At 44.4% G+C, this 27,942-nt stretch overlaps 1 protein-coding gene across 1 annotated transcript; it reads left to right on the forward strand.

The window, feature by feature from the left end:
• Nucleotides 1-141: 141 nt before the first annotated feature.
• Nucleotides 142-27,889, forward strand: ppp2r1bb (protein phosphatase 2, regulatory subunit A, beta b). The gene is made up of 15 exons (XM_076290371.1): nt 142-251; nt 893-983; nt 1,070-1,170; nt 1,601-1,833; nt 2,475-2,622; nt 8,388-8,543; nt 10,141-10,255; nt 10,395-10,465; nt 12,890-13,024; nt 20,129-20,302; nt 21,462-21,522; nt 24,922-25,076; nt 26,066-26,208; nt 26,386-26,477; nt 26,571-27,889. Exons 1-15 carry the CDS (start codon nt 174-176, stop codon nt 26,585-26,587), a joined length of 1,770 nt encoding a protein of 589 aa, XP_076146486.1. The 5' UTR covers nt 142-173; the 3' UTR covers nt 26,588-27,889.
• Nucleotides 27,890-27,942: the final 53 nt, after the last annotated feature.

Here is a 27,942-nt window from a genome sequence, read left to right on the forward strand (position 1 = left end):
ACGATTCCTATAGTTCTTTTTGGTAAGGAAATTGAAACTGGGCCAGCCAGTTGCCCTGATGACTTGCATGTGTCAAGGCAGTGGGCAAATAATAAGCCCCTGATTACAGCTTGCCCTCCTTTCAGAAACCCCGTAGTCGGCAGTAGGCGGAAGCTTCAACAAATAGGTCCAAAATGGCAGGAGCCGATGGAGACGATTCGCTCTACCCCATAGCCGTTTTAATCGATGAACTTCGAAATGAAGACGTCCAGGTAATAATACTGCAACCATTTGTTAATAGGATTTTGTAAGTTATAAATGGATTTCAATAATACCGTCAATTCCCCATTCATTTACACGACACGCTAGCTGGCTAGCTTCCTAGCTAGCCTGTATTAGCCCCTGCTGGCTAGCAAACGCTAACCAGTTAACATACAATATGACTGATCCTATCTTCAATACTTGTGTTAATGCGTAGCGCAAGTAATGGGCATACATTGTTTGCAGGTTGTGTGTATGTTATTAGTGCCATAGTCAAGTGCTGAGCTTCATGGTTTGGTTAGCACATAGCATTCGCTGTTTGGCTCTCAGTGTTTGTAGACAGTAGCACTGCTAGCGTAACGTTAAGCTGGCTAACGTTAACCGTAGCTTGACAGGAGGGTGCGTCAAGGTGGGGCCTGTCTTTTCTTGGATGACATCACATAAATGGCAACCGTTGTTTTCTTTCAAATTGACCTTAAGATGTTAAGTTTAAAACATTTGTGTGGTCACACGGCATAGTCAAGCCTCGCCCACCCGCAAGACTTGTGTGTTGACATCAAAACAGTGTGATGTTAGCAAGGTTCTTTACTGTCAATCAGGTGCAGATGTCCCCAGATTTTTTTAATTGATAACTACCGCCCTTTCTTTGCAGTTGCGGCTGAACAGCATTAAGAAGCTGTCCACCATCGCGTTGGCGTTAGGAGTGGAGAGGACTCGCACAGAACTCCTTCCCTTCCTCACTGGTAAGCCATGGGACTGGTTCTTGGGGGGGTAGAATAATTAACACCCGGCTGGGCCCCTCATGCTTCTTCTTTTGTGCTGGTTCCAGACACCATCTACGATGAGGATGAGGTCCTGCTGGCTTTGGCTGAGCAGCTGGGCAATTTCACCATGCTTGTGGGAGGCCCTGAATACGTCCACTGCCTCCTGGTAAGACCCCACATACATGCACAGCATCAGGCCGACTCGCATGCACTGGCTTTCCTCTCAGACCCTACACTAGATATGCACAGCAGCACTCTTATCATACATACACTGGTTTTCCTTAGAGACTACTCACAAGGTTTGGTTTGAGTGCAATCTTTATGTTCTAACAACTTCCATTTAAAATAATGTGTTGATCCCTTATGTCTATTGTAAATAAAATGCTTATGGTGCTATCTTAGGGCAGTGGAATGCTCTCACGTGCAGCATATTCACATTTCTGTCAGCGCTGACCTTTATCTCCCGTCATACCTGTCAGGATTAAGTCATTTGCCTCAGGCGAATTGCACCCAGCCCAGCCCATCCTTGACTGAGAACCTGTTGAGTATGTATGTATGTATGTCGCCTGTTAGCACTAACTGAGTCCCCCCCCCAGCCCCCACTGGAGAGCCTGGCCACTGTGGAGGAGACTGTGGTGCGGGACAAGGCAGTGGAGTCACTGCGTAAGATCTCCCAGGAGCACTCGCCTGTGGACCTGGAGGTGCACTTTGAGCCCCTGGTGAAGCGCCTGGCCAGCGGAGACTGGTTCACCTCCCGCACCTCCGCCTGCGGCCTCTTCAGCGTCTGCTACCCCCGCGTCTCCAGCACCGTCAAGGCTGAGATCAGGCAGTGAGTACCCACACCCTCTCCATGTAGCCTTCTCAGGCAGTGAGTACCCCCACCCACACACCCTCTCCATGTAGCCTTCTGCGGCAGTGAGGAACCCCACTCTGTAGCCTTCTCAGGCAATGAGGACCTCCATCCTGTAGCCTTCTCAGGCAATGAGGACCCCCACTCTGTAGCCTTCTTAGGCAATGAGGACCCCCACCCTGTAGTCTTCTTAGGCAATGAGGATCCCCACCCTGTAGTCTTCTTAGGCAGCTACAGTGCTACACTCTGGTGGCCTCTTTAACATCAGGCACCAGTAGACAGTACCTAGATAAACGGAGATCTATGTGGAAAATATAATTCTATGTGGAATTAGTATAATTATAAATATTCCCCTTTAACTTTGGTGATGCTGGTCTTGCTGTGTGTGTGCGGCGTGTGTGCCAGTAGCTCTCTTCTGAGTGTGTGTGTAGATTTGATCCCTTGCGGCTTCTCTAATTCCCCACACTGCTCTCTAGTGTTCTCCCAAGCTGGTTTAATCTGGTCCCTTGCGGTGTGTGTCTCTCTCTCTCTCTCTCTCTCTCTCTCTCTCTCTCTCTCTCTCTCTCTCTCTCTCTCTCTCTCTCTCTCTCTCTCTCTCTCTCTCTCTCTCTCTCTCTCAGGCATTTCCGCACCCTGTGCTCTGATGACACCCCGATGGTGAGGCGGGCAGCTGCCTCCAAGCTGGGAGAGTTTGCCAAGGTTCTGGAGCTGGAGTACGTCAAGAGTGACATCATCTCCCTCTTCACTGCACTGGCCTCTGATGAGCAGGTACACATTAGAAAGAATCGGTACCCTTGGCTTCAAGCAATAGTTATAAAATGCATAGTCTATATGAGACACCACACCGCTTCATATTTTGAGGTACTTAATGTGTTTAAATGAAGTAAACCTTTTTATCTACATTTTATTTACATGGTGGTGTCTATTTATTGAGGATTCCGGCCTATGTCTAGCCTGATGAGCCAGACCCACATTAAAATGTAGGGTCTGGGCACTCACCGTTCGCAGTGCTCAGTCCGAGGGGCGGGATAATCAGTAGTCTTTCAAATTCCCTCTGCACGTAATAGGACCGTGGCAGCGCTATGAGTCCCATGCGTTTCCCACCAGCGAAGCTAGTTGGCTAGTTCAAACGTTTGCCAACTTAATAAAAGCTTAACTCGTGTCACACTGTTCGCCAACAGCAACATCCATCTTATTTGTTTTCAAGTAGCAGGGAATTCAAGCCAAACCGTTGCAACTCTGCCATCAATCATTATGTTAAGCCCACCTAACGACTCTATACACAATTTCATTGGCCTGATTGAGTTTCGATTTCTGGAGCTCACAAGCCAACGGAGAGTTGCTAGACTAGCTAGGGGCGCGTCTAGATTTCTAGGCTAGCCTATGTCACTATTCCTTATTGTTCCCATAACAACCAGAATAGAGAAATTAACGCCGCCATTTTGGGAGTCAAAAAATAGCGAAGTCTAATGGCGATTAAATCCAAGTTTGCTTCATTGAGTATTTTAAATAACCTGGTGCAAGGTGATTGACATCCTAGACCTCAAGTAAGATACTGTGACACTAACTTTTTAGTTAACACCACGTCTTGGTACACGCATGACCATTAAAGCTTAAGAGTTTGAAGACTATTTTCTGGCTGGACTAACATGGTCTACTCAGTCATAAATAGTGATAGGCCTGCTCCTCAGGCTAAATAAACAAATTTTTGAACATGACTGGCAGTAGCCTACAGGAATAAACAAAATAGCTGGGCTAGCAAGGGCAGGCTATTGTTATCCAGTTGTTGTCATTAATTGCCTTTAAATTGAGTGAACAGTCTATATCAACTAGGAAAAAAGTTTCCCCAATCAGGAAATTATACTTTTTAATTTGGTGCCATCACCAATGCATAGCCTGGTGTGAGCACTCTTGCAATGTGTGTGCATCCCTGCGCAAGTGAAACTTAAAGAAGCCCTATGCAACAATTTGAGCAAAAATGACCTTAATTATGCAGGTTGAGAGTCGTTCTGATGGTTCTACAACACTTTCTGGGTTGTTTGGTGGGTGCTTCGTCTCCCTCTACCGCTTCTCCACGGAAAAAACGAATATGTAACTTTCTGAACCTGGACCAGGTAAATCCGGATGTAACTCAGCGGAAGTATCCAATCGCGCCTCGAAAATGTAGTCCGATTGTAGTTTCTAAGAAGACTGCAAAACTATGGAGTCAAAATAGGGTCTTTAATATTGAGAGCTTGTGAAAAGATGTTCACATGTGTAATAAAGTTTTGCAGCTGTGCAAAAGGAGTTCTGCATGTGAAAAAAAATTTCGTACCTGTAGAAATATTTTGTACATGTGTGAAAAAATTATGTACCTGTAGAAATATTACGTACTTGTGTGAAAGAAATGTGTATCTGTAGAAATGTTTTGTACATATGTGGGGGGAAAATGCGGATCTGTAAAAATATTTTGTACACGTGTGGAAAAAATATGTACCTGCACAAATACTTTGTACTTGTGTGAATCTCCTACGCGATGCTTTCCTGCGCAACACTGAAAGTACGAGTGTGAAACTGAGATACAAGCTTACGGACTTTTGACCCTAATTTTACTGCCTTTCTGAAGAGCCAATCAACACATTGCTTACTGCCAACCAATCAGCGTTTCCCACCGACCACCTAGATTTAGGTGCTAAACAGATTGGCTTCATATCGAAGAGTATACCAGAGAATGTCTAATAAGACATTATTAGTATACTCAGAGCCCGTCTATAATGTCTTTTTAGAAATGCTCTGGTATACTCTTTGATTGGGGTTGCAAAATTATAACTTAATTAAGAGTGACGTGGTAGCTCAATTTATACTGTGATCGCAAAAAGGGTTGAAGCGGAGCCGTAATGTTAACGTTAGCTATCCCATCCGCTTTTTAGACTGTAACGTTATAGGTTAGCTTCTAGCTAGCAGTAATGTTGACGAAATAGTTGAATTATTCATTCCATTTCCGAAAGGGTGATTCAGTGGTGTCATTCATGATTAAAAACAGTAATACTGTACACACATTTATGTCCATCTGCTATTATTATTTGATATGAGAACATGTTTATTTTATCACCCTTTGCAAGCCTATAATAATAGCCTAGTGGACGGCAAAAAGACGAATCAAATGAATGGGTTGTAATGGGACATCCACAGCTAGGAGATTATAGTGAGTGAGATTATAGTAATGCCCTTCCAGGACTGTTGGTTTGTTATTTGGAATACAACATCCCATTTTCTTACATAGTTTTGTTTTCTTTGTGTTTGGGGAGTATTTTAACCACACGGTTATCTCCTCAGTTTATGAAGCACAGCAGCGGTTGCTATAGCAACCATAGACTGAACAGGACTGTAGACTACCAAGCAAGCAAGCTTAGGCAAAGTCTATGGCAAGATCTGAATGTAAATGGATAAACCCGTTCAAGCGTTTTCTTTATTTCCTATTTCTTTCAATTCTTTAACTTAAGACATGTAAGAATTAAGCCTACTTATTCGCTGGGCAACGTAAAAAACTGACGAGTTACATTAGCCCTAGCACTATGAGCTACGATAAACGTCAGCTAGGATAGCTATGGCAGCTATCATACAGTTATTATTTCATGTTCTGGTATGATATTCTTAACGTTTTGACTATGTTACAACTGATAAAAGCATGACAAATAAAGTAACCAAATCGCTTTGCAATATTTTAGTCCAGAAATACTTATGGGTGTTCATTTACAGTAATGTTACGACCTATCTGCCCTTGCTGTTACCACCAGTTTTAATAACTAATCTAGATCTGTGGGTTAGCGGCAAAATCTGGGTGGTCGTTGGGGAACGCTGATTGGTTGGCAGTAAGCAATGTGTTGATTGGCTCTTCAGAAAGGCAGTAAAATTAGGGTCAAAAGTCCGTAAGCTTGTATCTCAGTTTCACACTCGTACTTTCAGTGTTGCGCAGGAAAGCATCGCGTAGGAGATTCACAGACGTACAAAGTATTTGTGCAGGTACATATTTTTTCCACACGTGTACAAAATATTTTTACAGATCCGCATTTTCCCCCCACATATGTACAAAACATTTCTACAGATACACATTTCTTTTCACATGCAGAACTCCTTTTGCACAGCTGCAAAACTTTATTACACATGTGAACATCTTTTCACAAGCTCTCAATATTAAAGACCCTATTTTGACTCCATACAAAACGGACCCCGACTTGGCTTTGTTGCTTTTGAAATTGTAAGTAGTCTACCCTTGGGTGAACTTTGTTTTTGTCATGTAGTTTGATAGTCTCTTGAACAATGTGTTTGCTCGACCGTTTTATTGTGAGCCCTGTATGTGTTTAGCTTGGTTTCTTGATGGCTTGCTTGCTAGCTAGTGGGGGATTAGCGTAGCAGTCACTTGCTACCGAAGCTGCAGGGGGAGCTATGTCGTGAAAAATGCGAGCTTAAATCCGGCAAAAACCCAGAAACAGCGAAGGAATAACCAGACCTGCATAGGGCTTCTTTAATACTGGATATAATGTGGGCTAGAAGCAACAATATTTAAAACAACAAATGACTTGGATTCCTGCAACTATCCATGGAAACAACATAGGGACCGCCCTTAATTTGATATTACATTTCTGTCATTAGGCTATTTTGTGTCTTTACATTTACTTAATATAGTAGCCTATAGTTTAATTAGGCTAGCCTAGCTTAGGCAATATGCATTAACCCAGTGATTCCTTGAAACACTTACACTGTTGTCTGTTAGGCTAAAGTCGCAATTTCTTGTAACAGAAGTAGCCTATATCGTAGCAATAGCAGCAAAATTTTCTTTATTTGGACTTCCACTTTGACTTTCATTTGCAAATTAAACAAGCCTATGAGGGACATAGGCGTGTACACCTCCTGCCAGGAAGACATTTCTGATGTTTGATTGAAAATGACAGGACACTCGAACTTGGGGGGCATTTTAAGCATGTTGTTTAAAAGGCTTTCTGTCACTGTATATTGAGACTACACTTGACAAAATTGTGGTAGCCTAGTGATGAAATTGCTGCTGCAATCGCCTTATCTAATGCTAAGTTAGATTTTATACTAGGCTACTCTGAATGGAATGAGACACCTATGTGCACCACGTTGGCTAAACGGCATATTAAAATGAAATCGGTTGAAAAATAAAGACTTGAAGCCTTAGGCAAAAGTTAATTGAGACCTCTAAGCTTGGACACTAACCAAGTTAGTTAAAGGAACCATATGTAAGATTGTGGCCAAAACTGGTACTGCAATCACTTTCAAAATACTGTAGAGTGGTGTATCCCCTCCCCCTGCGCCCTGACTCGAAGTTGCCAACCCGGATGCCGAAACACGACTGACTTTGTGATTAGTAGATAGGTAGAGGGTGGCGCATCAGGCCAAAACACAACATCAACATCAGTTGAGGGCTGCAACTTCACTTTTTAAAAGACAATATCCTGGCCGGACTACTGTTGTCAGTGATATAAGTATTTGAAGTGAACATGATTTCTTAATGTCTAGTGACATATCAGGGCCATTTTATGATTAATTGAAATACATTTTTTACATACTGTTCCTTTAAGTTACAATATGCTTAGTTGACTCCCAAAATGGCAAACACTAAAATTCTCGCGTCTGACATCAGCTAGGAATTACCAATATCACCTTACATACAGTATTGCAATATATCACAATTTATGAACTTGTAACCCCTGCATTGTGATATGCATCCCTATAGTCATATTCCTGCAAATACGCAGTCCTAAGACGCACGCACGCACGCCTCACACTAATCCTTAATGTCTGTTTCCCACCCGCTGTTCTGGGGGAATCAATCACCACCAGTCCACACCAGTGACCTTTGGAGATGAGCAATGTCCCACTCCGACTGATCTTTTGTGTACTGCTACGTCAACCCAAGACTAAACAGTTTACACTACTACATTGTCTCGCTGACCCTAGCTTCTAGCGTCCTAATGGTTTTTCTATCCACTCCTTACAAAGACTAGCTGCAGAAACAAAGATGTCATTAGCTGAGTTTGGAGCCTTTTTATGGACATTTTTTGGTTGTTGTCCTCTTGTCCCCTAGAATGCGAAGGGGAACAACAAATTATTTTTGAGTGGGGTGGCTTTTAGTCTAAAACTAATATTTATATGGAATCGAAAGGATTTTCTCTGATTAAACACCAGTACTCTGTCAGTTGGCAGGACTGAGTACTTTAGCTCTTGGGGTCAGTTTTTAATTATATTTTGACACCATTTTGATTAAACAAAACTATCTTTGAGTTGTTTTTCTGTCTCCCGTCGCCTTGTGACGTAAACAGCACCCCCTAACAGAAAAACGGTGTGTTTTTGTTTTTTTTTGGACAGCTGCTTGTAATATAATGCTTATCGACTCAACAGAACACATACACACACACACACACCCCAGCAGTGGAGCCTGCCATCCAGGGCCCCAACCTGCAAGTGGGAGCGGGTTGTGTTTTTTTTTTTTTTATCTGCTGACTGCTTGACCGAGCTGCCTTCTCTTTCAGGACTCTGTGCGTCTGCTGGCGGTGGAGGCGTGCGTGAGCATCGCCCAGCTGCTGCCCCAGGAGGAGCTGGAGTCGCTGGTCATGCCCACCCTGCGCCAGGCGGCCGAGGACAAGTCCTGGAGGGTGCGCTACATGGTGGCCGACAAGTTCTCCGAGGTCAGTGGAACACGGAGCGCACACTGAAGTCACCTCTGTGTGACGTGGCCAGGCTATGATCCTGTCCAGATGTCTGTCCTGACCTGGTGCAGTTTTAGCCCCAGTAGTGGTGGTTCCCTAGCTGCTGTGGGGGTCTCTTCTGGCAGGGTTAAACGTAAGCGGTGGCCCGTGGCAATTAAAAAAGCCTGACGGGCAATGTGGTTGGCCAGTCAGGTTTTCTGAGTCATTTCAGTTTACTTCTGATGCTTTTGATAACCTTTTATAGTAGTAAACAGGTTTATGTAAAAGTGACTTTTTGCGGCCAGAAGAAATATATGAAGGGCCAGCACCAGTCGGATGTACTCAGGGTTCTCACCAGACATATCATGGTATTTTGATAAAGTCTTATTTCAGACATGGAAAGTCAGGGAATTTCCGAGAATTTTGTTGTAGCAGTTTAAAATTTACTAAAATTTACTTAATCTTTGGTTAGTGAAGTAATTGTAATTATATAATTATATGATGAATAGTAAGTAATTGTATAATATACCATTAATTATATAATTGTATAATTCCATTATATAATGGAAATTCAGTCTTTTTTGTCAGGGAATAGTCATGGAATTTCACATTTTAGTGGGAATCGTGTGTACCAGTGAGAGGAAACTCTGATGTTGCTACCGGTGTTTGGGAACTTTGATGACTAGCAGGTCACCTGCAATGCACCTGATGTGGTTAATGGTTACACTGGTGCAGTGGACCTTCCTATACCGTCATAGTCCTCTGAAGTTCGCCTACAAAAAAGCTGCCACCTTTGATATCTGGTGTCTGGTCATTTTTCCTATGAGAAAATAACATGGGGATTTTGATTATCGGACCTGTTAAACTCTCGACGAAAACGTCTGAAATTCAGACATTTTCCTGAACACACTTTTGTCCTCTGCCTTTGAGTGGATACTGTGATACAGTACATGAAGGCGGCACACTTTTGCGGCACACATTTTTGCTACCCCAGAGCTTACTTGACAACTAACTTAATGGCAAGTTGCATCGCAAGTTAGCTCTGGGGTAGCAAAAATCAAAGTGTGCCGCCTTCACGTTCCGGAGATCACAGTATCCACTTGAAGGCAGAGGACAAAAGTGTGTAGAGCAAAATGTTTGCATTTCCGATTTCTTTGTCCCCACAAGAGTTTAACCCTTAAAGGTGTAGGTTTTTGAACGTTCTAAGTTCCGCAACAATTGAAGGTTCTAAAATTCTATGTTGAATTCAATGAACCCAGATATTCTTTAGAACGTTCATTTCTCAACATTCCCACTCCTTTAAGGGTTAAGAGGTTTGATAATTCCGAATCCCCATGTTATTTTCCCATAGGAAAAATCTCAAGATACCACATCTCCTTATGGGCAAAGATGGTAGCTTTTTTTTGTAGGTGAACTTTGGGACTGGAGAATGGATCAGCTGGTGATTAGGGTCAAAGGTCACTGTGACAAGTGTCTCGATCGCTCTCTTAAGCTTCAGAGCCATACAGTGATTCATAGCACTCTGTCCACACTTCTCCAGTCACTCTAGAGATGCTGTGCAATGTTGGGTAATTGTTTTGTTTATGCTTTCTTCCAGTTGCAAAAGGCAGTCGGGCCAGAGATCACTAAGAATGACCTGGTCCCCGCTTTCCAGAACCTTCTGAAGGACTGTGAGGCAGAGGTCCGTGCAGCTGCAGCCAACAAAGTCAAAGGTGAGCCCTGCCCTGCCCTGCCCTGCCATGCCATCAGGCAGCTGGGGGAACGTGGTGGCGCGTCCGTGCGTGCGTGCGTGCACACGCACGCACGCGTGCTTGCGCATGCATGTTGTTGATGTGTGTTTTCTCTCCTCAGAGTTCTGTGAGAATTTGCCTGAGGACGGCAGGGAGACAATCATCATGACTCACATTCTGCCCTGTGTGAAGGTACGGTATGTGTGTGTTGACCCCCAGTCTACATGGGTGCTGTTACCCCTGTGTCATTCAGACCCTGAGGCTGTTGCTGCTCCTTCAGGGTGGAGATAGAGGGTGTGTTCGAAACGGGAGACAGCTGCCTACTGCCTCCCTCCCTACATAGAGAGCTGTCTCACTAGACATGATTAAATGCATCTTTTAAAAATGAGCGTAGCACTCTAGAATCTTTGGTTAACACTACGGTATGACGTTAGCAAAGGCCTGACGTTAAACTAAATTAGCTTACGTAAGCTAGCAGGCTAACGGTATAAATTAGTTTTACGGCCGGCAGATATATCAGACCAGACGCTATTAATGGTTACAACAATGGCATAATCAGATAGTAAGTTGTTTATTTTTCATCTCTTATATACAAATCTAAGCAAAATAAGGTCACACAAATGACATTTTAAACAGATTCAGCAGCCATTACCGATGTCATCCGCCATGTTTGTTTACCTTTCACAGCTGTTTCAGACGTTGCCGCAAGGGATTATGGGTAGGAGGGAGCATGAAGTGTGCATCGAAAATGACCGTTATTTGGGAATTCTAAGATATCTTAAAAGGCAGCAGAATTTGTTTTTTCGGTTTCGAACCGCACTTGCTGCCTTGCTCCTCAGTTAGATATCTTAAAAGGCAGCAACTTTACCCGTTTGGAACACACCCAGAGACTGTGTGTGTGTTTTAGAAGATGGGCTTGGTGATGGCCCAGACCTCCATCCCTGTGTGTGTGTGTCTGTGTCTGTGTCTGTGTCTGTGTCTGTGTCTGTGTCTGTGTCTGTGTCTGTGTCTGTGTCTGTGTCTGTGTCTGTGTCTGTGTGTATGCGTGCATGCACCCTCCCTGTGTTATGAAAGGCTTCCGGAGTGACGGGTTCCATCAGCCCCACACAGAGGTAATCAGGTCCATTAACGGCTCTCTGTGCACTTCAGATTCATCAGCAGCTCCTGCTCACACGTGACCCACATCCTCTTAGATAAACAAACATTTGCCAGGCGAATGCGCAAACGAATTGCACACATCAGTCCTTGCATAAGCACCCAACCCAAACAGACAATATGTGTCATCTCCTGTACCCGCAGCTCTGCACCGGGTCGAAGGTCGTATGGAGGGCACTTGCCTTGGAGGCGTTCTGTGTGTAAATGCTGTTTGGGGTCTGTGGGTGCGCTTATGTAAGGTAGTCATTAACACCACCACTTCACAGGTGCCAATTTACCATGTAAACAAAATGGGTCGTGACTGCTCACAGCGCAATCCCATTATACACACACACTTAGTCAGCTTGCCACCCCCCCCCCTGTGGAGAGATATACACACACACACACACACACTGTTTTTTTTTAAACAAGTGAATTTATGTTATCGGTTAGGCCTTGTATGTACATGACGCCGGCATTTTAGGAGGCTGTAACCGGTAGTTTTTGTAAGTGGGATTTTTTTAAACCGCCGGCTAACTTTTTCCGTGTAGACGTCACACCGGCAATTTTATGACGACATAGCCCCACCCCTCAACTCAGCCACCGCACTCGACCTGACACGCTGCTTGTCAGAACAAACCAAACCATTTGTTTATCATATTAAAATGTGTTTTTCTTTCCCCTGTCATGATTTATGTGCACAATGTATCAGCCTTTTGTGGCTAAGGTAGAAGCACACTGTTAGCTTAACTTAGTTAAATATTAGCTTACTACAACCTATGACATAATGTTTTTTCCATTGGTGCTCAGACCTAATGCAATACGTAAGCATTTGAAATTCCGCAGTCACATACCTTGAAAATGAACTTTATAGAAAACCGAACTGTCTGTAGTCTCCTTATTTCATGCGACTGCTTAACAAACTATTTCAACAAAGTTTTGTCTTCTACGCGAATTAAATGTGAAGCCTCTGCAAGGTCTGACATATGCACTACAGCACTTTTAGCCGGTTACACCTCTGTGTGTGCACGCACGTTTTTTCGTTACCGGTATCGTTAAAGGTGTGAAAGCGGTAAGGGAAAATGCACCCATTGGTTTTGTGTAGACGTAGCCTCATGCTCACACTCTTGACATGGGTGTCTGTACCCATGGGAATCCTGTAAGAGTTTGGGAACATTCCGTTACTCTGCCGACATGTAAATACTCCCATGGGTTTTAGGTTTGGCCATTTTTGTGTAATTGTCTTGGGTAAAGTTACATGTAGAGTGAGTGTGTGTGTGTGTGTGTTTGATTGACTGACTAGAAAGCCGGGCTTCCTCCTCCATCTGCTTTGGGGTGTTTTTGTGTTGTCAAAGCATGTACAAACATTAATTTACATAAATAAGGACAAGTGTGTGTGTCTGTCGGTCCTTCTCTGAGTGTGTGTGTGTGTGTGTGTGTGTCCGTGTCCCTCTGATCTGTGTATGTGTGTGTCAACTGCAGGAGCTGGTGTCAGACACCAACCAACATGTAAAGTCAGCATTGGCATCGGTCATCATGGGCCTGTCCACCATCCTTGGGAAGGACAACACCGTGGAGCACCTGCTGCCCCTGTTCCTGGCCCAGCTCAAGGACGAGGTGAGGGCCAGATGTTGCTACACGCATCACAAACACCACACAAGCACCACACACACACACACACACACACACGCACACACACACACTCACCACGCACCATACACACATACCACACACACACACACGCTCACCACGCACCATACACACATACCACACACACACACACACACACACACACTATATACACATACCACATGGGCACCACACACACACACACACCTCACACTAGGGATGGCGAAAATTAAAAAATTTCCTGACCGACCACTGAGCCTCATTAGCCGGTTGAAACGGTTAACTGATTCGTTTAGAATATGCTACACTATTTGAAATAACAAACATTCGAGCCGCGCCTGCAATTTCGCAACTCTGTCGCATCGCTCTGCCTCCCGCTCACACACACACTGCCCTGCCGCCCTTCCACTCACTTCACTTTTTTTTAAATCCCCTACAGCGCGAATAATGAGTCCCGCAAACGCGGCGCCAAGGAGCTTGAATGTAATCAGAGGACAAATGTCTCCTTAGTTTCGAAATGGTTTGGGTATAAGGTGATCGCGTTGAAAATAAAGGCGTTTATTAGAGTAGAAGCTCATTTGAAACATTGCCGCGGCTCATTTAAGAAAATGACAGCTCCGAAGAGACGCCGCTTTAGTTTGAGGTAGTGCTAACAATAATAAATAAAAGATGATTATAATCATCACCTTATCTGTTGCCATTGATGATCCTTCCTGAAATGTAGATGTAATGTATTTCCAAATCTAAGCCCATCTTATGTGGAATGTTGCCTAATAGACTGCAACACGATAAAACGAATGGATAAAACAGGCACCTTCAGAATGCGTAAAAGATGCATTGGCCAAGCCAGGTCTAACTCACTGTGTGCCTTCTATTAACGGACAAAAGAACTATTTTCTTTAATTAATTGCATAAGCTCTAGAAAGCTCTCACCAGTCAAGGGACGGCATATATTTTTCAATCATTCCGCATATCTTTTGGGTAATAATCTGAGCGCTGTTTGTCACATTTCCTACCAGCTAGCATAGATGACACGGTAGGTTGGCTTTGGCTACCTTTCTCAACCTAAGAGGCTTGCGGGTGTCACGTTTTCAGGTGATGCATCATAGATGATGTGCTACTACTGTATTTAGGAACTGTATCACACAAGTTGCAACTTACATCTGTGTCATTCTTTTTGATGAAGTGGTCCCACACTACTTTTCTTTGCATGCTTCAGGCTCTAACCTCGAGTGTTTTAGCCTGTAGCCTATACTTTTCGCGAACCTTGTGAGTGCACAAAACCCAAACGGCAAATGTTTTTATTGGTTTATTAAGTACAAACAGGCGAGTTATGGAAAAATTGAGTGTGAGGGATAATTTGTTCACTTACAAATTATCCCTCACTTACAAATAATCTTGGAATGAGATGACTAACTGTAGTAGCGTTTAGTCCACTGTTTATAATAGCCTAATTTTTTTTTTTTTTTTAACATCAGTCAAAAATGTTCACAATGTCATGGAAACAAATGCCATTCCCTAGCCTACCTGCCTGCTAGTTAGGTAAGTTAACCTAGGAATATCGGAAAGTGACCCATTAGGCTTACTGCCCGTGCCCTTTTTTTGTGTCTGCCTATGTCACATAATATTTATTTTTATACAAAACCAAGACGGCAGATTCCTAAGGAAACGCAAGCACCCATCCCATTTGGGTATCTTATACTGTATTTGTCTACCAAAAATTTTGTATAATTTTATTAAAACGAGAAAGATACATTTAGATTCCCATGTGAACAGTTTAGGAAAAAAGTACCTATTTTAAAAAAAAATTGCTTTGCCATTTTTTTCTACTGTCCCAGAGTTGTCCTAGACATCATTCTATTGCGTCCCGGAAGCATTTTTTATGGTCCTCGGGATATCGTTAATTTCGAGACTGCTACACACACACACCCCACACACCCCACACCCCACACACCCCACACCCCCCACACCCCACACACCACACACACCACACACCACACACCACACACCACACACCCCACACACACACACACACCACACACCCCACACACACACACCCCACACACACACACACCCCACACACACACACACCCCACACACACACACACCCCACACACACACACACCCCACACACACACACACCCCACACACACACACACCCCACACACACACACACCCCACACACACCCCACACACACACACACCCCACACACCCCACACACCCCACACACCCCACACACCCCACACACACACACACACACACACACACCACACACACCACACACACACCACACACACACATGAGAAATGGCAGAGAGAAAGAGAGCAATGTCAAAGAGAGGAGAGATGACACTACATAGGGCATAAAGAGAGATATGTCACTCTACATGGGGCATAAAGAGAGAGAGAGATGACACTCTACATAGGGCGTAAAGAGAGAGAAATGTCACTCTACATAGGGCAGAGAGAGAGAGATCTACATAGGGCAGAGAGAGAAATGTAGCTCTCTACATAGGGCATAAAGAGAGAGAGAGAGAGAAATGTAGCTCTCTACATAGGGCATAAAGAGAGAGAGAGAGAGAGAAATGTAGCTCTCTACATAGGGCATAAAGAGACAGAAAGAGAAATGTTGCTCTCTAAATAGGGCATAGAGAGAGAGAGAAATGTCGCTCTACATAGGGCATGTAGTGAGTGAGTTGGCCGGGGCCAGTTGGCGGCTGCAGACAATGGAGAGCAGTTGAGGTTCTTGGAATGAGGTTCTATTCTCTGAATAGGGACACAAAGCCAGATGAACTGTTGAACTGATGAATTGTCTCTCCGCCAGGGTCTTCTAGGGCAGCGGTCCCCAACCACCGGGCCGCAGGACATTCCTAAGCGGGCCGTAGCCTACGACACGAGTTTGAAAAAAATGCATGCAAACTAAACTAAATTTAATTCGCAATAATGTCACGTTTTTTCATGGCATAGGCCTATATGCAGTTGTTTGATTGCACGCATGTTTGCATTTTGCAAGGTCTATTTTCTTACGTCTGTCTGTCCCGCCTTCAACACTTTTACATATTGCCTTCAGCGCTGCGCAGCCTCAGGTCAGCTCACTTCACTTGATCAGTTCTTGGCGAACAAAAACAGCAACAAAAAACAAGCATCTTTAGCAGGTCACTGGCCAGAGTGTTTGAGTTGCGAGAGCCGCTGCAGAGATTTCTTACAGAAAAAAAGTAACCGTTAGCTGCACATTTTAGTGATGAGGACTGAGTGTCAAAACTCGCTTACCTGTGTGACATATTCGGGTTGCTTAATGACCTCAACCTGTCACTCCAGGGGAGAATGACGACTGTCTTTAAACTGGCAGATAAAGTCGCTGCATTTAAAGCCAAGCTTGATTTGTGTGGACGACAAGTGGACCAGATAAGTTCCAAAAAGTATTGGGGGTTTTGGGAGAGACTGAGGCAGGGCCCTTTCTCTCGCAGCTGGTGCGCGATCACCTTGTTGCGCTTTCAAATGAGTTTGAGCGTTACCATCCTCCAAAGATCCAAGGCAAACCAATGAGTGGGTCCGCAACCCATTTGCCAATATCCCGAATAGTCCTAACTTGTCAGCGCAGGAGGAAGAGCAGTTGATCGAAATTGCAAATGACGGTCTCAAGAGTGTGTATAAGGAAACCTCTGGCAGGTTTTTGGATCAAAACCAAAGCAGAATATCCCGAGAGCCGTAAAAGCGCTGAAAACGTTTCCCACCACGTATCTATGCGAGGCCGGGTTTTCGGCAATGACTGCAACTAAGACCAAATTGCGCAATCGACTGGACATTTCAAACACACTGAGGGTGTCACTGTCTTCCATCACCCCCAGATGGATGCTTCTTGTTGTAGGGAAACAAGCAGGGCTCCCACTGATTATATTCGTAATGCACGTTTAGTTCCCATGTTTTGTTCCCATATTTTGTTAAGCATGTTCACACTTATAGATGTAGCTAAGTTGTTCAATATTCATAGTTCATATTGTTCAATTTTCACTTCTTCAAGTTCACGTTTTTCACAAGAGATCGTTACCTTCACTGTTCATACATAACTAAAGCTAGTTCTTTTCAAGTAATGCATGCACAACACATATGGAACATGGAACCCCCGAACCCCCCCCCCCGCCGGTCCGTGAAAAAAAAATACGAATCAAACCGGTCCATGGTACATAAAAGGTTGGGGACCCCTGTTCTAGGGGACTGCCAATGTCAGTGGCGTCATGCCCATTGAAATAAAGGGGGCACGTCCCTGATAATTTTTTTGATCATAACTTTGTTCCTATTATGCTCCATAATAAGCCAGAGCCTATAACGACTCAAATGCATTCTTCTGGATGTGTAATAAACCGTACCAAAATGGCTTAAGACCGGTCAACATTAGCCCTTTTCCTAAAATTGGTGTCTGCGTATGTTCCCGTAACAACTCACACGCGCATTGAGCTCGCAATGTTTTGCTTGTGTTGAACTGTTACATTTAACGCTACAGTTTAAACAGTTGAACTGTTACAGTTACAGTTTAAACGGATACAGTCAATGGTGTTGAAATGGTAAGTAGTCTAGCTAAGCAATAAAAAGTAGTGGAATTATTTGTGGTTGACCAGGAAATTTTTACTTGGCGATCAAATAGTTAGAACTATGGATTTGATGTTGGCCACGAATTCAGAGCATTACGTTAACGTTAGCCTACATGGTGTCAGTGTAACGTAGCCTAGGCTACTCTTACACATATTACAAATATTTGGCAAAGTCTCCTGGTTCAATTGTTTTCAGTTTCATAGAAACAAGGGTGTTAAATTTGCAGTGACTACAAAATCCAACCTAATAACATTAGGCCTACCAAGGCATTGCGTTGGATGTTTCTCAATCACCACTTGTTCTCTTCACGTATGTGGCAGCTAATCCATGTAGTGAAAAGGGATACCCTTTTAAAATGAGGCCTAAAGTTGTTTTATATAAATAGGATCGCTATGACCGTGATGTAGAGGACAAGAAAGTATAGTCTCTCATGTGCTCATAACTTAGGTTATCAGGTCACTTGCTCATGACTTGCAGGTAGCAACTTACAAATGAGGTAGGCCTAGCCTATTGCTTGCCATAATGGTAATGAAAAATATATTACTAGTAGTAAAATATTCAAATATTTAACCTTACTCAGCACTGAAACCTGTCAAACTTCGTTCAAAGTCCTTCATCACATGAATTAAGATTAAACTAATTGAATTTCTGAGCACCACAAAGTCAGACCTCAGCAACTTTTTTAATGTAAGATTGTTCTTGGGTCACACATCAATCAAATCATAACAGCAATGGTACTGTTTTTAAAATCATGTGTAGTACGCCTAAGTGTAAATGTGTGTGTCTAAACATGCTTTAATGAGCTTACACTTTAATGAGCTGAATTTGAGCTTACAGTTCTTTCACCAACCTATGCGTTTTACATTAACTTACAAAATAGATACTTTATCTTAGTCCTCAGATAGATGAGGGTTGCTGCTTGCTCTGTTAAGGTATTTCTGTCCCTTCCAAACTGCATTGAAATGGTATGTTTAGCAGCCAGAATTTCAAAATTTCCAGGGGGAGAAATCTCCGGCCCCCCTCTAATATGACACCCCCCCCTCTCCCCGAAAGAAATTGCCTGATTGTGCCCCCTCTGAATTTTGGCTTGCATGACGCCCCTGGCCAATGTTGTCTATGTATGTCTGTCTGTCTATGGTCCAGTGTTTCCCATACTTAGACTTATTTGTGGCGGTCCACCACAATATCAACATTGACCAGCACACAATGATTTTCCAGGTTGTACTAAATTGTGCTTAAAACTGGTTAGCATCATAACCACACTGTGCTAATTGTTAAAAAACTATTGTATTCAAGTTAATTCTGCAAACGAAACCACCACAAATGGAATTCAATGCTCGTTTAGTAGAGTTTCAGTTGCACGAGGGGGAGGGAGTAGCGAGCTAGCTCTCTGTTTTGTTTGAACGTCAACAGAAGTGACATTACCCAACATCGCTTAGAGCACCTTTAACTATTTACATAGAAAACATCATGAATTGCATCCACCCATATCAGTAGCTGTGAGACTGTAAAACTCTAAGCTTTCCTCTCTCTCTGACGTCTTAGTGACAGACGCTCAATTAGACCTACACACCACTAATGCAATGTAATGACTCCCATAAATAAAATATTCCCATACCGTGTTTTCCCAACTATAAGCCGCGGTTTATACATTGATTTTGCAACATTTCTTCAGCTATGAGGTTAAAGGAAAATTCCGTTTTTTAGCACTTTGAGTCCCTTTTCTGGTTTGTTTTGGATGAACTAGAGTGGTGGACACCGAAAATTTGACGATTGGTCCTGTCTCAACCTTTTTGAATCGCCTTTGACTACTCAGAGTGGTTGCCAACAGGCATACTGTAGTAGGCTACTCAAACATGTCCTAAAACAACCCTTAACCCATTTGTGCTGAAATACCGGAATTTTCTTTTAATACAGGGGGCCAGTTAATATGGTATTATGTATTTTTTTTTTTTTCCTTGCATGAAACACTGTCCTGCGGTTTATACACAATGTGGCTAATACACAGGAAATTATTGTACTCCACACATACTCTCCCGTACTCCACACATACTCTCCCATATTCCACATGTACTCTCCCGTACTCCACACGTACTCTCCCATACCCCACATGTACTCTCCCATACCTCACTCATACTCAACACATACTTTCCCCATACTCTCCCCTACTCCACACACATACTCTCCCCTACTCCACATGTACTCTCCCCTACTCCACATATACTCCCATACTCCACACATACTCTCCCATACTCCACACATACTCTCCTATACTTCACACATTTTCCACACATACACTCCCATACCACACATATTCCACACATACTCTCACATACTGTCCTATACTCTTTATATACTATCTTATACTCCACATCCTCTTATTGTCTATGTACTCATCTCTCTCTCTCTCTCTCTCTCTCTTTTTCTTTCTTTCTTTCTTTCTTTCTCTCTTTCTTTCTCTCTTTCTCTCTCTCTTTCTCTCTTTCTCTCTTTCTCTCTCAGTGCCCTGAGGTGCGCCTGAACATCATCTCCAACCTGGACTGTGTGAATGAGGTGATTGGCATCCGCCAGCTTTCTCAGTCCCTGTTGCCCGCCATCGTGGAGCTGGCCGAGGACGCCAAGTGGAGGGTGCGCCTCGCAATCATCGAGTACATGCCCCTCCTGGCAGGACAACTGGTGAGAACACATACACATATACATACACACACGCAGGCACACGCGTGCACACGCACACACTCATATACACACGCACACATATGCACACACACATATACGCACGCACACACACATATATATATATATATATATATATATATATATATATATATATATATATATATATATATATATATATGTGTATATATACACACACACACATACATGCATACACGTGCACACGGAGGGCTGTGCAGGGCTCATGTTGAGACCCCACACACACACACACACAGTCGCATGTATACTGATGGCACTGAAATAATCAGTAGTGGCCTGATTAAGGGCACTCTTACTCTCTCTCTCTCTCTTTCTTTCTTTCTCTCTTTCTTTCTCTCTCTCTCTCAGATGGTGATTACAGCTGTGTGTGTGTGCGTGTGTGTGTGCGCGCGTGCTCATGCAGGACCACACTGAAGGGAGAACAGCACAGTCTACTGCTACAGTCACATGATCTCAAGTTTATTACTGAAATACAGTGTGTGTGTATGTGTGTGTGTAAAGAATTACTTTTTATTGGAAAGTAGACCCAGAATGGGGACAATGACTAGACACAAAACAGTCCCTCATTCACGCAGGCATTGGGGCGCACACACAGACAGGGCTTTGTTCATCACTGCACCGCAGAGCCACCGTTATGTAAGGTGATGCTCGCAGCACAGGGCAAGATGGCGGCAGTGGCGGCGGGCGGAATGCCTCTGAGCCAGTCGCAGGCCAGGCCGTGGCTAATTGGGATGTATTTTTAGATCATGTGTTAGAACTCTCACAGGGCAGGTTCTCCTCTAAGGAGGATTCAAAGGGCCAGTTCATAGTCTGTGCAAGCTACGTGGACAAAATTGACAACACAATGCAAGGTCTACGCAAGCTATGCATGACATGGCACTTGCGCTTGCATTGTGTTACAAAAAAAAGCGCATGTTGCTATGCAAGGATGCACCAAACCCTTGATGTGTAGCTTGATGAGGTCATGGTCGCGTAGTTTGTGCCTATGAAACAGCCCTAAGGCTAAAGGCTAAGAACCTTCTGTAATGAAGGGGTTCTCTTTAGTATGCTATGGGTAGTGCAGTGTGTGTGTGTGTGTGTGTGTGTGTGTCAGATGGCTGATGCTGTCCTCTCTTACTCTCAGGGCGTGGAGTTCTTTGACGAGAAGCTCAACTCCCTCTGCATGGCTTGGCTCGTTGACCATGGTAAGTCCTAACCCAACCCAATCTTAATCACTAATATGTATAGTGCTACTGACATTAAAAATATCCTGTCGGCAAACTCTAATTTGGTTTTAATTGTAACGTTAGGCAAGGTTGTCTCGTCATAGCATTGAGGCTACACCAGGGTAGTGTTCAATGAATTCCTCCTCGATTAATGCTAGAGAATCGGATAAATTATAGCTAATGGTATCAACATGTTTTCAAGTGACAGAAAATATAAAATTAGTTCACTGCAGAAATGTATAGAAACAGTAATTGATCAATGGCCGCTGACATTTGGGTATTGGCAGCATAATGTTGGACTTTTCTTGCTGCACGCACTCACTTTCACCTTCACATCAAAGACTAAATAGATTGTGCTGTGAAATGCTCTAGAATCATGTGCGTGCGTGCGTGCGTGCGTGCGTGCGTGCGTGCGTCCGTCCGTCCGTCCGTCCGTCTCCAACACACTGACCCCTGGCACCTAACAAACCACCGATTAAACCACACACACACAAACACAGAGCTTTCTGTCATTTGATCTGTGTGTGTGTCTTAAACACGCACAGACTCTTTCTCCCTCCCTCCTGGCATGGACAATGGGTCCAGCTGATGACTTACATCATTGGAATGAGCCTGCACACCCTGCACTTACCACACCACTGATTCCTTACATAACACACAAACACACACACAGCTCTCATTGGACACCCCAAAGGACACCCCCCCCCCCCCCCCCCCCAACACACACACACACATGCACAACTCTCACTGTACACACACGCACAACTCTCACTGTACACACACACACAGCTCTCACTGTACACACTCACATGCGCACACACACAGCTCTCACTGTGCATCCTCCAGCTCACACACACACACACAGTTCTCACTGTACACACACACACACAGCTCTCACTGTACACACACACACACACACACACACACAGCTCTCACTGTACACACACACACAGCTCTCACTGTACACACACACACAACTCTCACTGTACACACACACACACACACAGCTCTCACTGTACACACACACACACACAGCTCTCACTGTGCATCGTCCATCACACACACGCCCACACAGAGCTCTCACCCTGCCCACACACACACACATGCACTGTTCATATGCTGGTGGTGTGTTGATAGACCTGGCTGCTCATCCTCATTTTTGTGTAGAAGCAGTGATGTAAGAGACACACACACACAAAGACACACATACACACCACAACCTGCATTGTTGATTGTTGCTCCTGATGTGTTGATGGAGCTGTGGCTGCTCATCCTTTGTTTGCAGGCCCCAATAGCAGAGCTGGTCAGGTGTGTGTGTGTGCGCGCTACTGATCCTCCAGCACCCCACTTAACCAGCTAAGCCCTCTACACTGCCCTGCTTCCTCATAATCTCAATTTCATTTAGCTGCAGCCACAGGGGGCTCTCAGTGTGTGTGTGTGTGTGTGTGTGTTACACAACCCATGTCAGAAAAATATGTCAGGCAGAAAGCCCATTACATCACCATAGTCCTCTTTCTAAGAGCCTGATCACAGGGCGTTTGATCTTTGAGCCATCCCCCATTATCTGTGTGTGTTTGATGGAGAGAAAGCAGAGGGTTCATCACACATGTCCTGCACTCTACCACTCTGTGTAGTGTATGTACTCTGTTTGTGTGTGATGTGTTCTTCATTTTCACACATGACTACCTTCTTTAATGCATTCCTAATTGCATAGTTTTTTGCAAGTGTTCACATATGAGGCTCACAAGTTGACATTGCAGGGGTGGGAGTTGTTCACACATGCAGTAAATACCCCAGGTGGTTTAAGTGAGGGATGGTGACAGGGTTAAGATGGCTGGAGGTGGGGTATGACACACAATATGTGCAACTGTGGTCATTTAGTTTGTTTACCACATATAGCACTGGCCGAAACTACATACATTACCAGCATAATTCGCTCCCAATACCCTAGTGTAGGGTTTAACCCTCTCTGGGATAAGACAGCCAATTATCTCATCTTAGTTGTAGGGAATATGTTCGTATTTCAATTGATAAAATTAAGGTATGACTCTTGTTTAGTTGAGGTTATAACATGTAAAGTTAAGCTTGGCAAATCCATAGGCAGCTTGACTGTGACTTTGTTCTTCACACTCCTGTTAGTAAACTAAAAAAAGCAAAACATAGAAATCATGTAATGGTTTCCTAAATCCAATGTACACACTGACAACTCTCACGGCAACTTTATTTTGTGCCTTAAATTTGCTCAGAAATTTCATTTATAAGCCCTTTTCGCTCCCCACTTTGATGTATTTCAGGCGGTTTGCTTTGGGGACAAATTCAAAGATCATGCATGTGTACGCCCTCTGTTCGCTGCTTGATTGGTGGCTCTCGGTAGATTTCTACACAAGAACTCCTAAGAGGGCTCATCTGTGCCAGTCTCAATACTGAAGTGAAACTAAATTGAGCGGAAGTTCGTAGACGGCGGAAGCCAGGCTACTCCGTTGTGCCCTTGAACAAGGCACTTAACACCAAGTTGCTAAACACTTGCTCTCCGTGCACAAAGACTTTTGGCGGTATGCCCATGGATTTGCCGCATGACTATGGCGTTTGGCGAATATACTCGTCTTTCCAGTGTGTCCATCTTAACATTCCATAGTTTTTTTTTTTTTTTTTTTTATGTTGTCTTGGATGTAAAAAGTCAATTCCGCATTGCCCTGACATTTAAGTGATATCTATTAATGATTTTAGCATTAAAGAAACATCAACATGGTCCCTCACTAGGTGTGAATCTCGCCCATTCCTTAACCTTACTGTTCACATGAATACATTATGTGACAATACATTATGTGCTTACATAATTGCGAAGGGTTCTCGACTGTTGTAGAAAGAAGCGGCTGATCTTTAATGCAATATCTACATTGCCCATTATCAGCAACCATTCATCCAATGTTGCAAAGGCACATTCTGTTTACTAATCTCATATCATTTTAAAAGGCTAACTGACAAAACATTTGATTGCAATTATGTAAGCACATAATGTAATCTAAAAACTGCTGCCCCGAGTAAAAAAAAACAATGCAAATTATCTCTGCTGGTATTCAGTCTATAATGGAGTGGAATGGAAATTTCTAAGTGTCTCCAAACTTTTGACAAGGTAGTGTATGTTCACTTGTATGGCACTCAAGATTGGTACTAGAAGGTTGGTAGCGTCAGACGCAGTTCATTCCTAGTCAAAACACTGGACCTTTTCTTCACACATAGCTTGTAGAGTTGAGTTGATTTCTTTTTATGTCTGAAAACAGTTTGTGTCTCCGTCTAGTATATGCCATCTGGGAGGCTGCAACCAATAACTCTGTGTGTGTGTGCGCAACGTGCTCTCTGTGTCTGTCCTGTCTGTAGTGTATGCCATCCGGGAGGCTGCCACCAACAACCTGAAGAAGCTGGTGGAGAAGTTTGGCCCTGAGTGGGCACAGAACACCATCGTGCCCAAAGTGCTGGGCATGGCCAACGACCCAAACTACTTGCACCGCATGACCACGCTGTTCTGTGTCAATGTAAGTCTCGCTCTCACTCATTCACTCACACACACACACACACACACACACACACACACACACACACACACACACACACACCTACCGCATGTCCACACTCTTCTGTGTCAATGTAAGTCTCGGTCTCATTCATTCACACTCTCTCACACACACACACACACACACACACACACCTACCGCATGTCCACACTCTTCTGTGTTAATGTGAGTGACACACACACACACACACACACGTACAACTACCTGCACTGCATGAACACACTTAGCATGATAGCATGAGACACACACTTTAAGAGTCCTAATCCTCCACTACAAACAATGACCGCTCCATTAGAGTGATCTTCATAGCAATCCTAATGGATTGAAGTGGACATGTCATTTTGTTCTTGTCATATTCCAACACTGATTAGTATCAAATACTTGGGCTCAGGGTAAGTGCATGAGCTCACCCACGTCTCTGTGTGTGTGTGTGGGGGGGGGGGTGTAAGGGGGAGTACTGTAGTGTAAACGGCTGTGCTACCACTGGGGCAGTTCCAGCAGCCTGAGCCCTTCAGCAATGACCTCACTGCTCAAGCATCACACTCTCTCATCTCTGGACACACACACACACACACAGAGTCCCCAGAGAGGCTGTTTGAGTGAGAGGCAAGTACAACTGGTGATCAAACTCTCTCTGCTCCCACCCCTTTCCCCCTCGGTCCTTACCACTCTTACCCCCCCCCCCCCCCTCCTCTCTCTTTCCTCTCTCCCCCCCTCCTCTTCCTGCACCCCCCCATCCCTTCCCCCCCCCTTCCTCCTCCTCTACCGCCCACCCCCCCATCTCTCCTCCTGCCCCCCTCTCCTCCCCTCCTCTCCCTGCCCCCCCCCCCCTCTACTCCCCTCCTACCCCTCCTCCTATCCCTTCCTCTCCTCCTTTCTTCTCTCCTCCTCTCTGTTCCCTCTTCTTTCCTCTCTCTCTCTGTCTTTCCCCTTATTGCCCTTGTCTGTAGGCACTGTCTGAGGTGTGTGGGCAGGACATCACCACAAAGCACATGCTCCCCGTGGTGCTGAAGATGGCCAATGACCAGGTGGCCAATGTGCGCTTCAACGTGGCCAAATGCCTGCAGAAGATCGGACCTGTCCTGGACAGCAAGTATGTACACACACACACACACACACTCACACTAAAAATACAATGTTTCAGTGTGCCCACAGTACAGTGTAGTGCAGTATGCATCACATATTTTGGGCCACATTAACGGTACAGTTTTAGTATCTATATATATTTTTTTTCTGGTATGTGTCTTTGACCCGTGTGTGTGTGTCTCAGTTCTCTCCAGGCGGAGGTGAAGCCAGTACTGGAGAAGTTGGCCACAGATCAGGACATGGATGTCAAGTACTTTGCCCTGGAAGCCATCAGCGGTGAGGCCCCTCTGCTTCTCTCTCCAGTCACTGTGTGTGTGTGTGTGTGTGTGTGTGTGGGGTCTCTAACTCTCGTGTCTCTTTCCCCTACAGTCCTCTCCCTGGCCTGAAGCTTCCTCGGCGTTCCCCAGCAGTCAAGCGCAACGGAGCAGCACACACCTGTTGCGTCTATTTATTGATCTTGTTGAGCGCTCCCAGATCTGTCTATCTAGTTTTGGTTCTGTTTCTTCCTCTGCTAATTTTCCTGTGCTGACCACCGCTACCTTTCGCTCCGCTCTGGTCTGGTTGCTGGTGGTTTGTGTCCTCACCTGAGAAGCACCTGTCCAGCAGCTCTAGTGTCCCTTCCTGACCTGCATGTGCCACTGCAGAGCACAGAGAATGTGTGTGTGTGTATAATGTGAAGCACCCGTCAGCTCTAAATCTAGTATGATGAGTGTGTAAAAGTGTGTGTGAGTTTGTGTAATGGTTATTTGGTGCTTCTGAAGGGTGCTGCCTTTCTCTCCTGTACAGTCCTGCTGGACAGATGCTACTCTAGACAGCAGATGATGCCTGTCTTGTCCACATTACAGCTCGCTCTGTGTGTAAGTGTGTGTGCCTAGGCTGCTTCCTCTGGCTGTCTCCACTTGTGTGTCAGCAGCAGATGCTTTCTGTGTGTGTGTGTGTGTGTGTTCAGTGTCCTGGCTTCCAGAGGCGTTGGCCGCTAGGCCACGCAGACTGTTTTCTGCTCCTCCTCCTATCTGTCCCTTCTCCAGAGACGACCAGTACGAGTCCACCCCCCCCCCCCCCCCCCACCCCCCGCTTTCCCTGTTCCTCGCTTTCCCCCTGATGTAAGGGACCATCTCTCAGATGAGTATTTGTCGGCATAGACCCCCCCACACACACACACTCCATGCTTTTTGGAGTGTTGAGTACAGTTGTATATATACTGGCTCTTTTTTTTTTTTTTTTTTTTGTGCTTTGAAAAAAATTCCAGAGACGCTTGGTGTTTCAGTTTCAATCTTAATCTTTGTGCCAATTAAGAAGAACTTTTTTTTGTTTTTTAATTTGTTTTTAAGTGATTTGATGACAGTATTTGTCCTGTTTTGTTGTTTTTGTGTGATTGTCTCCCGTATGGATAAAGCAATCACATGTCTGAGGCGGGTTTGGGTACCAGAAGGATGGGCAGAAGCAAGGGATTCTGGGAAGGCAGTATTTTTAAAGAGGGTTGTGGGAGTGATGTCACTTCCTGATTGTACAATGAGCTGTTCATGTACCTATCCCACAATCCCTTGTCTTCAGGGCCTCAGATATTCCCTCTGGTAGCGGGGTGTGTGGATTCATGGGGATTGTACCGTTGTTTTGCATTGTTTGTACCGTTATAGATGACTACAGCCAACACTGTATGGAAAACTGAATAAAAACTCACAAAAAGAGTTCCGTCTGTCTTGTGGTTTGTATTTCTAAGACTGGTAGACTGGTGCTGTAC

Source organism: Alosa pseudoharengus, unplaced genomic scaffold, assembly GCF_046254945.1.
Source record: "Alosa pseudoharengus isolate Yale_2024_CS ecotype anadromous, Long Island Sound unplaced genomic scaffold, YU_APseudo_1.1 YU_APseudo_1.1_scf_18, whole genome shotgun sequence".
NCBI classification, from domain to species: Eukaryota; Metazoa; Chordata; class Actinopteri; order Clupeiformes; family Clupeidae; genus Alosa; species Alosa pseudoharengus.

What these genes read in the sequence shown, in the direction of transcription:
- ppp2r1bb (XM_076290371.1), top strand. Translation starts at nt 174, where the DNA reads ATGGCAGGAGCCGATGGAGACGATTCGCTCTACCCCATAGCCGTTTTA. An exon ending in AATACGTCCACTGCCTCCTG is followed by an intron (nt 1,171 to 1,600) that starts GTAAGACCCCAC and finishes TCCCCCCCCCAG; the next exon opens with CCCCCACTGGAGAGCCTGGC. An exon ending in GTCAAGGCTGAGATCAGGCA is followed by an intron (nt 1,834 to 2,474) that starts GTGAGTACCCAC and finishes TCTCTCTCTCAG; the next exon opens with GCATTTCCGCACCCTGTGCT.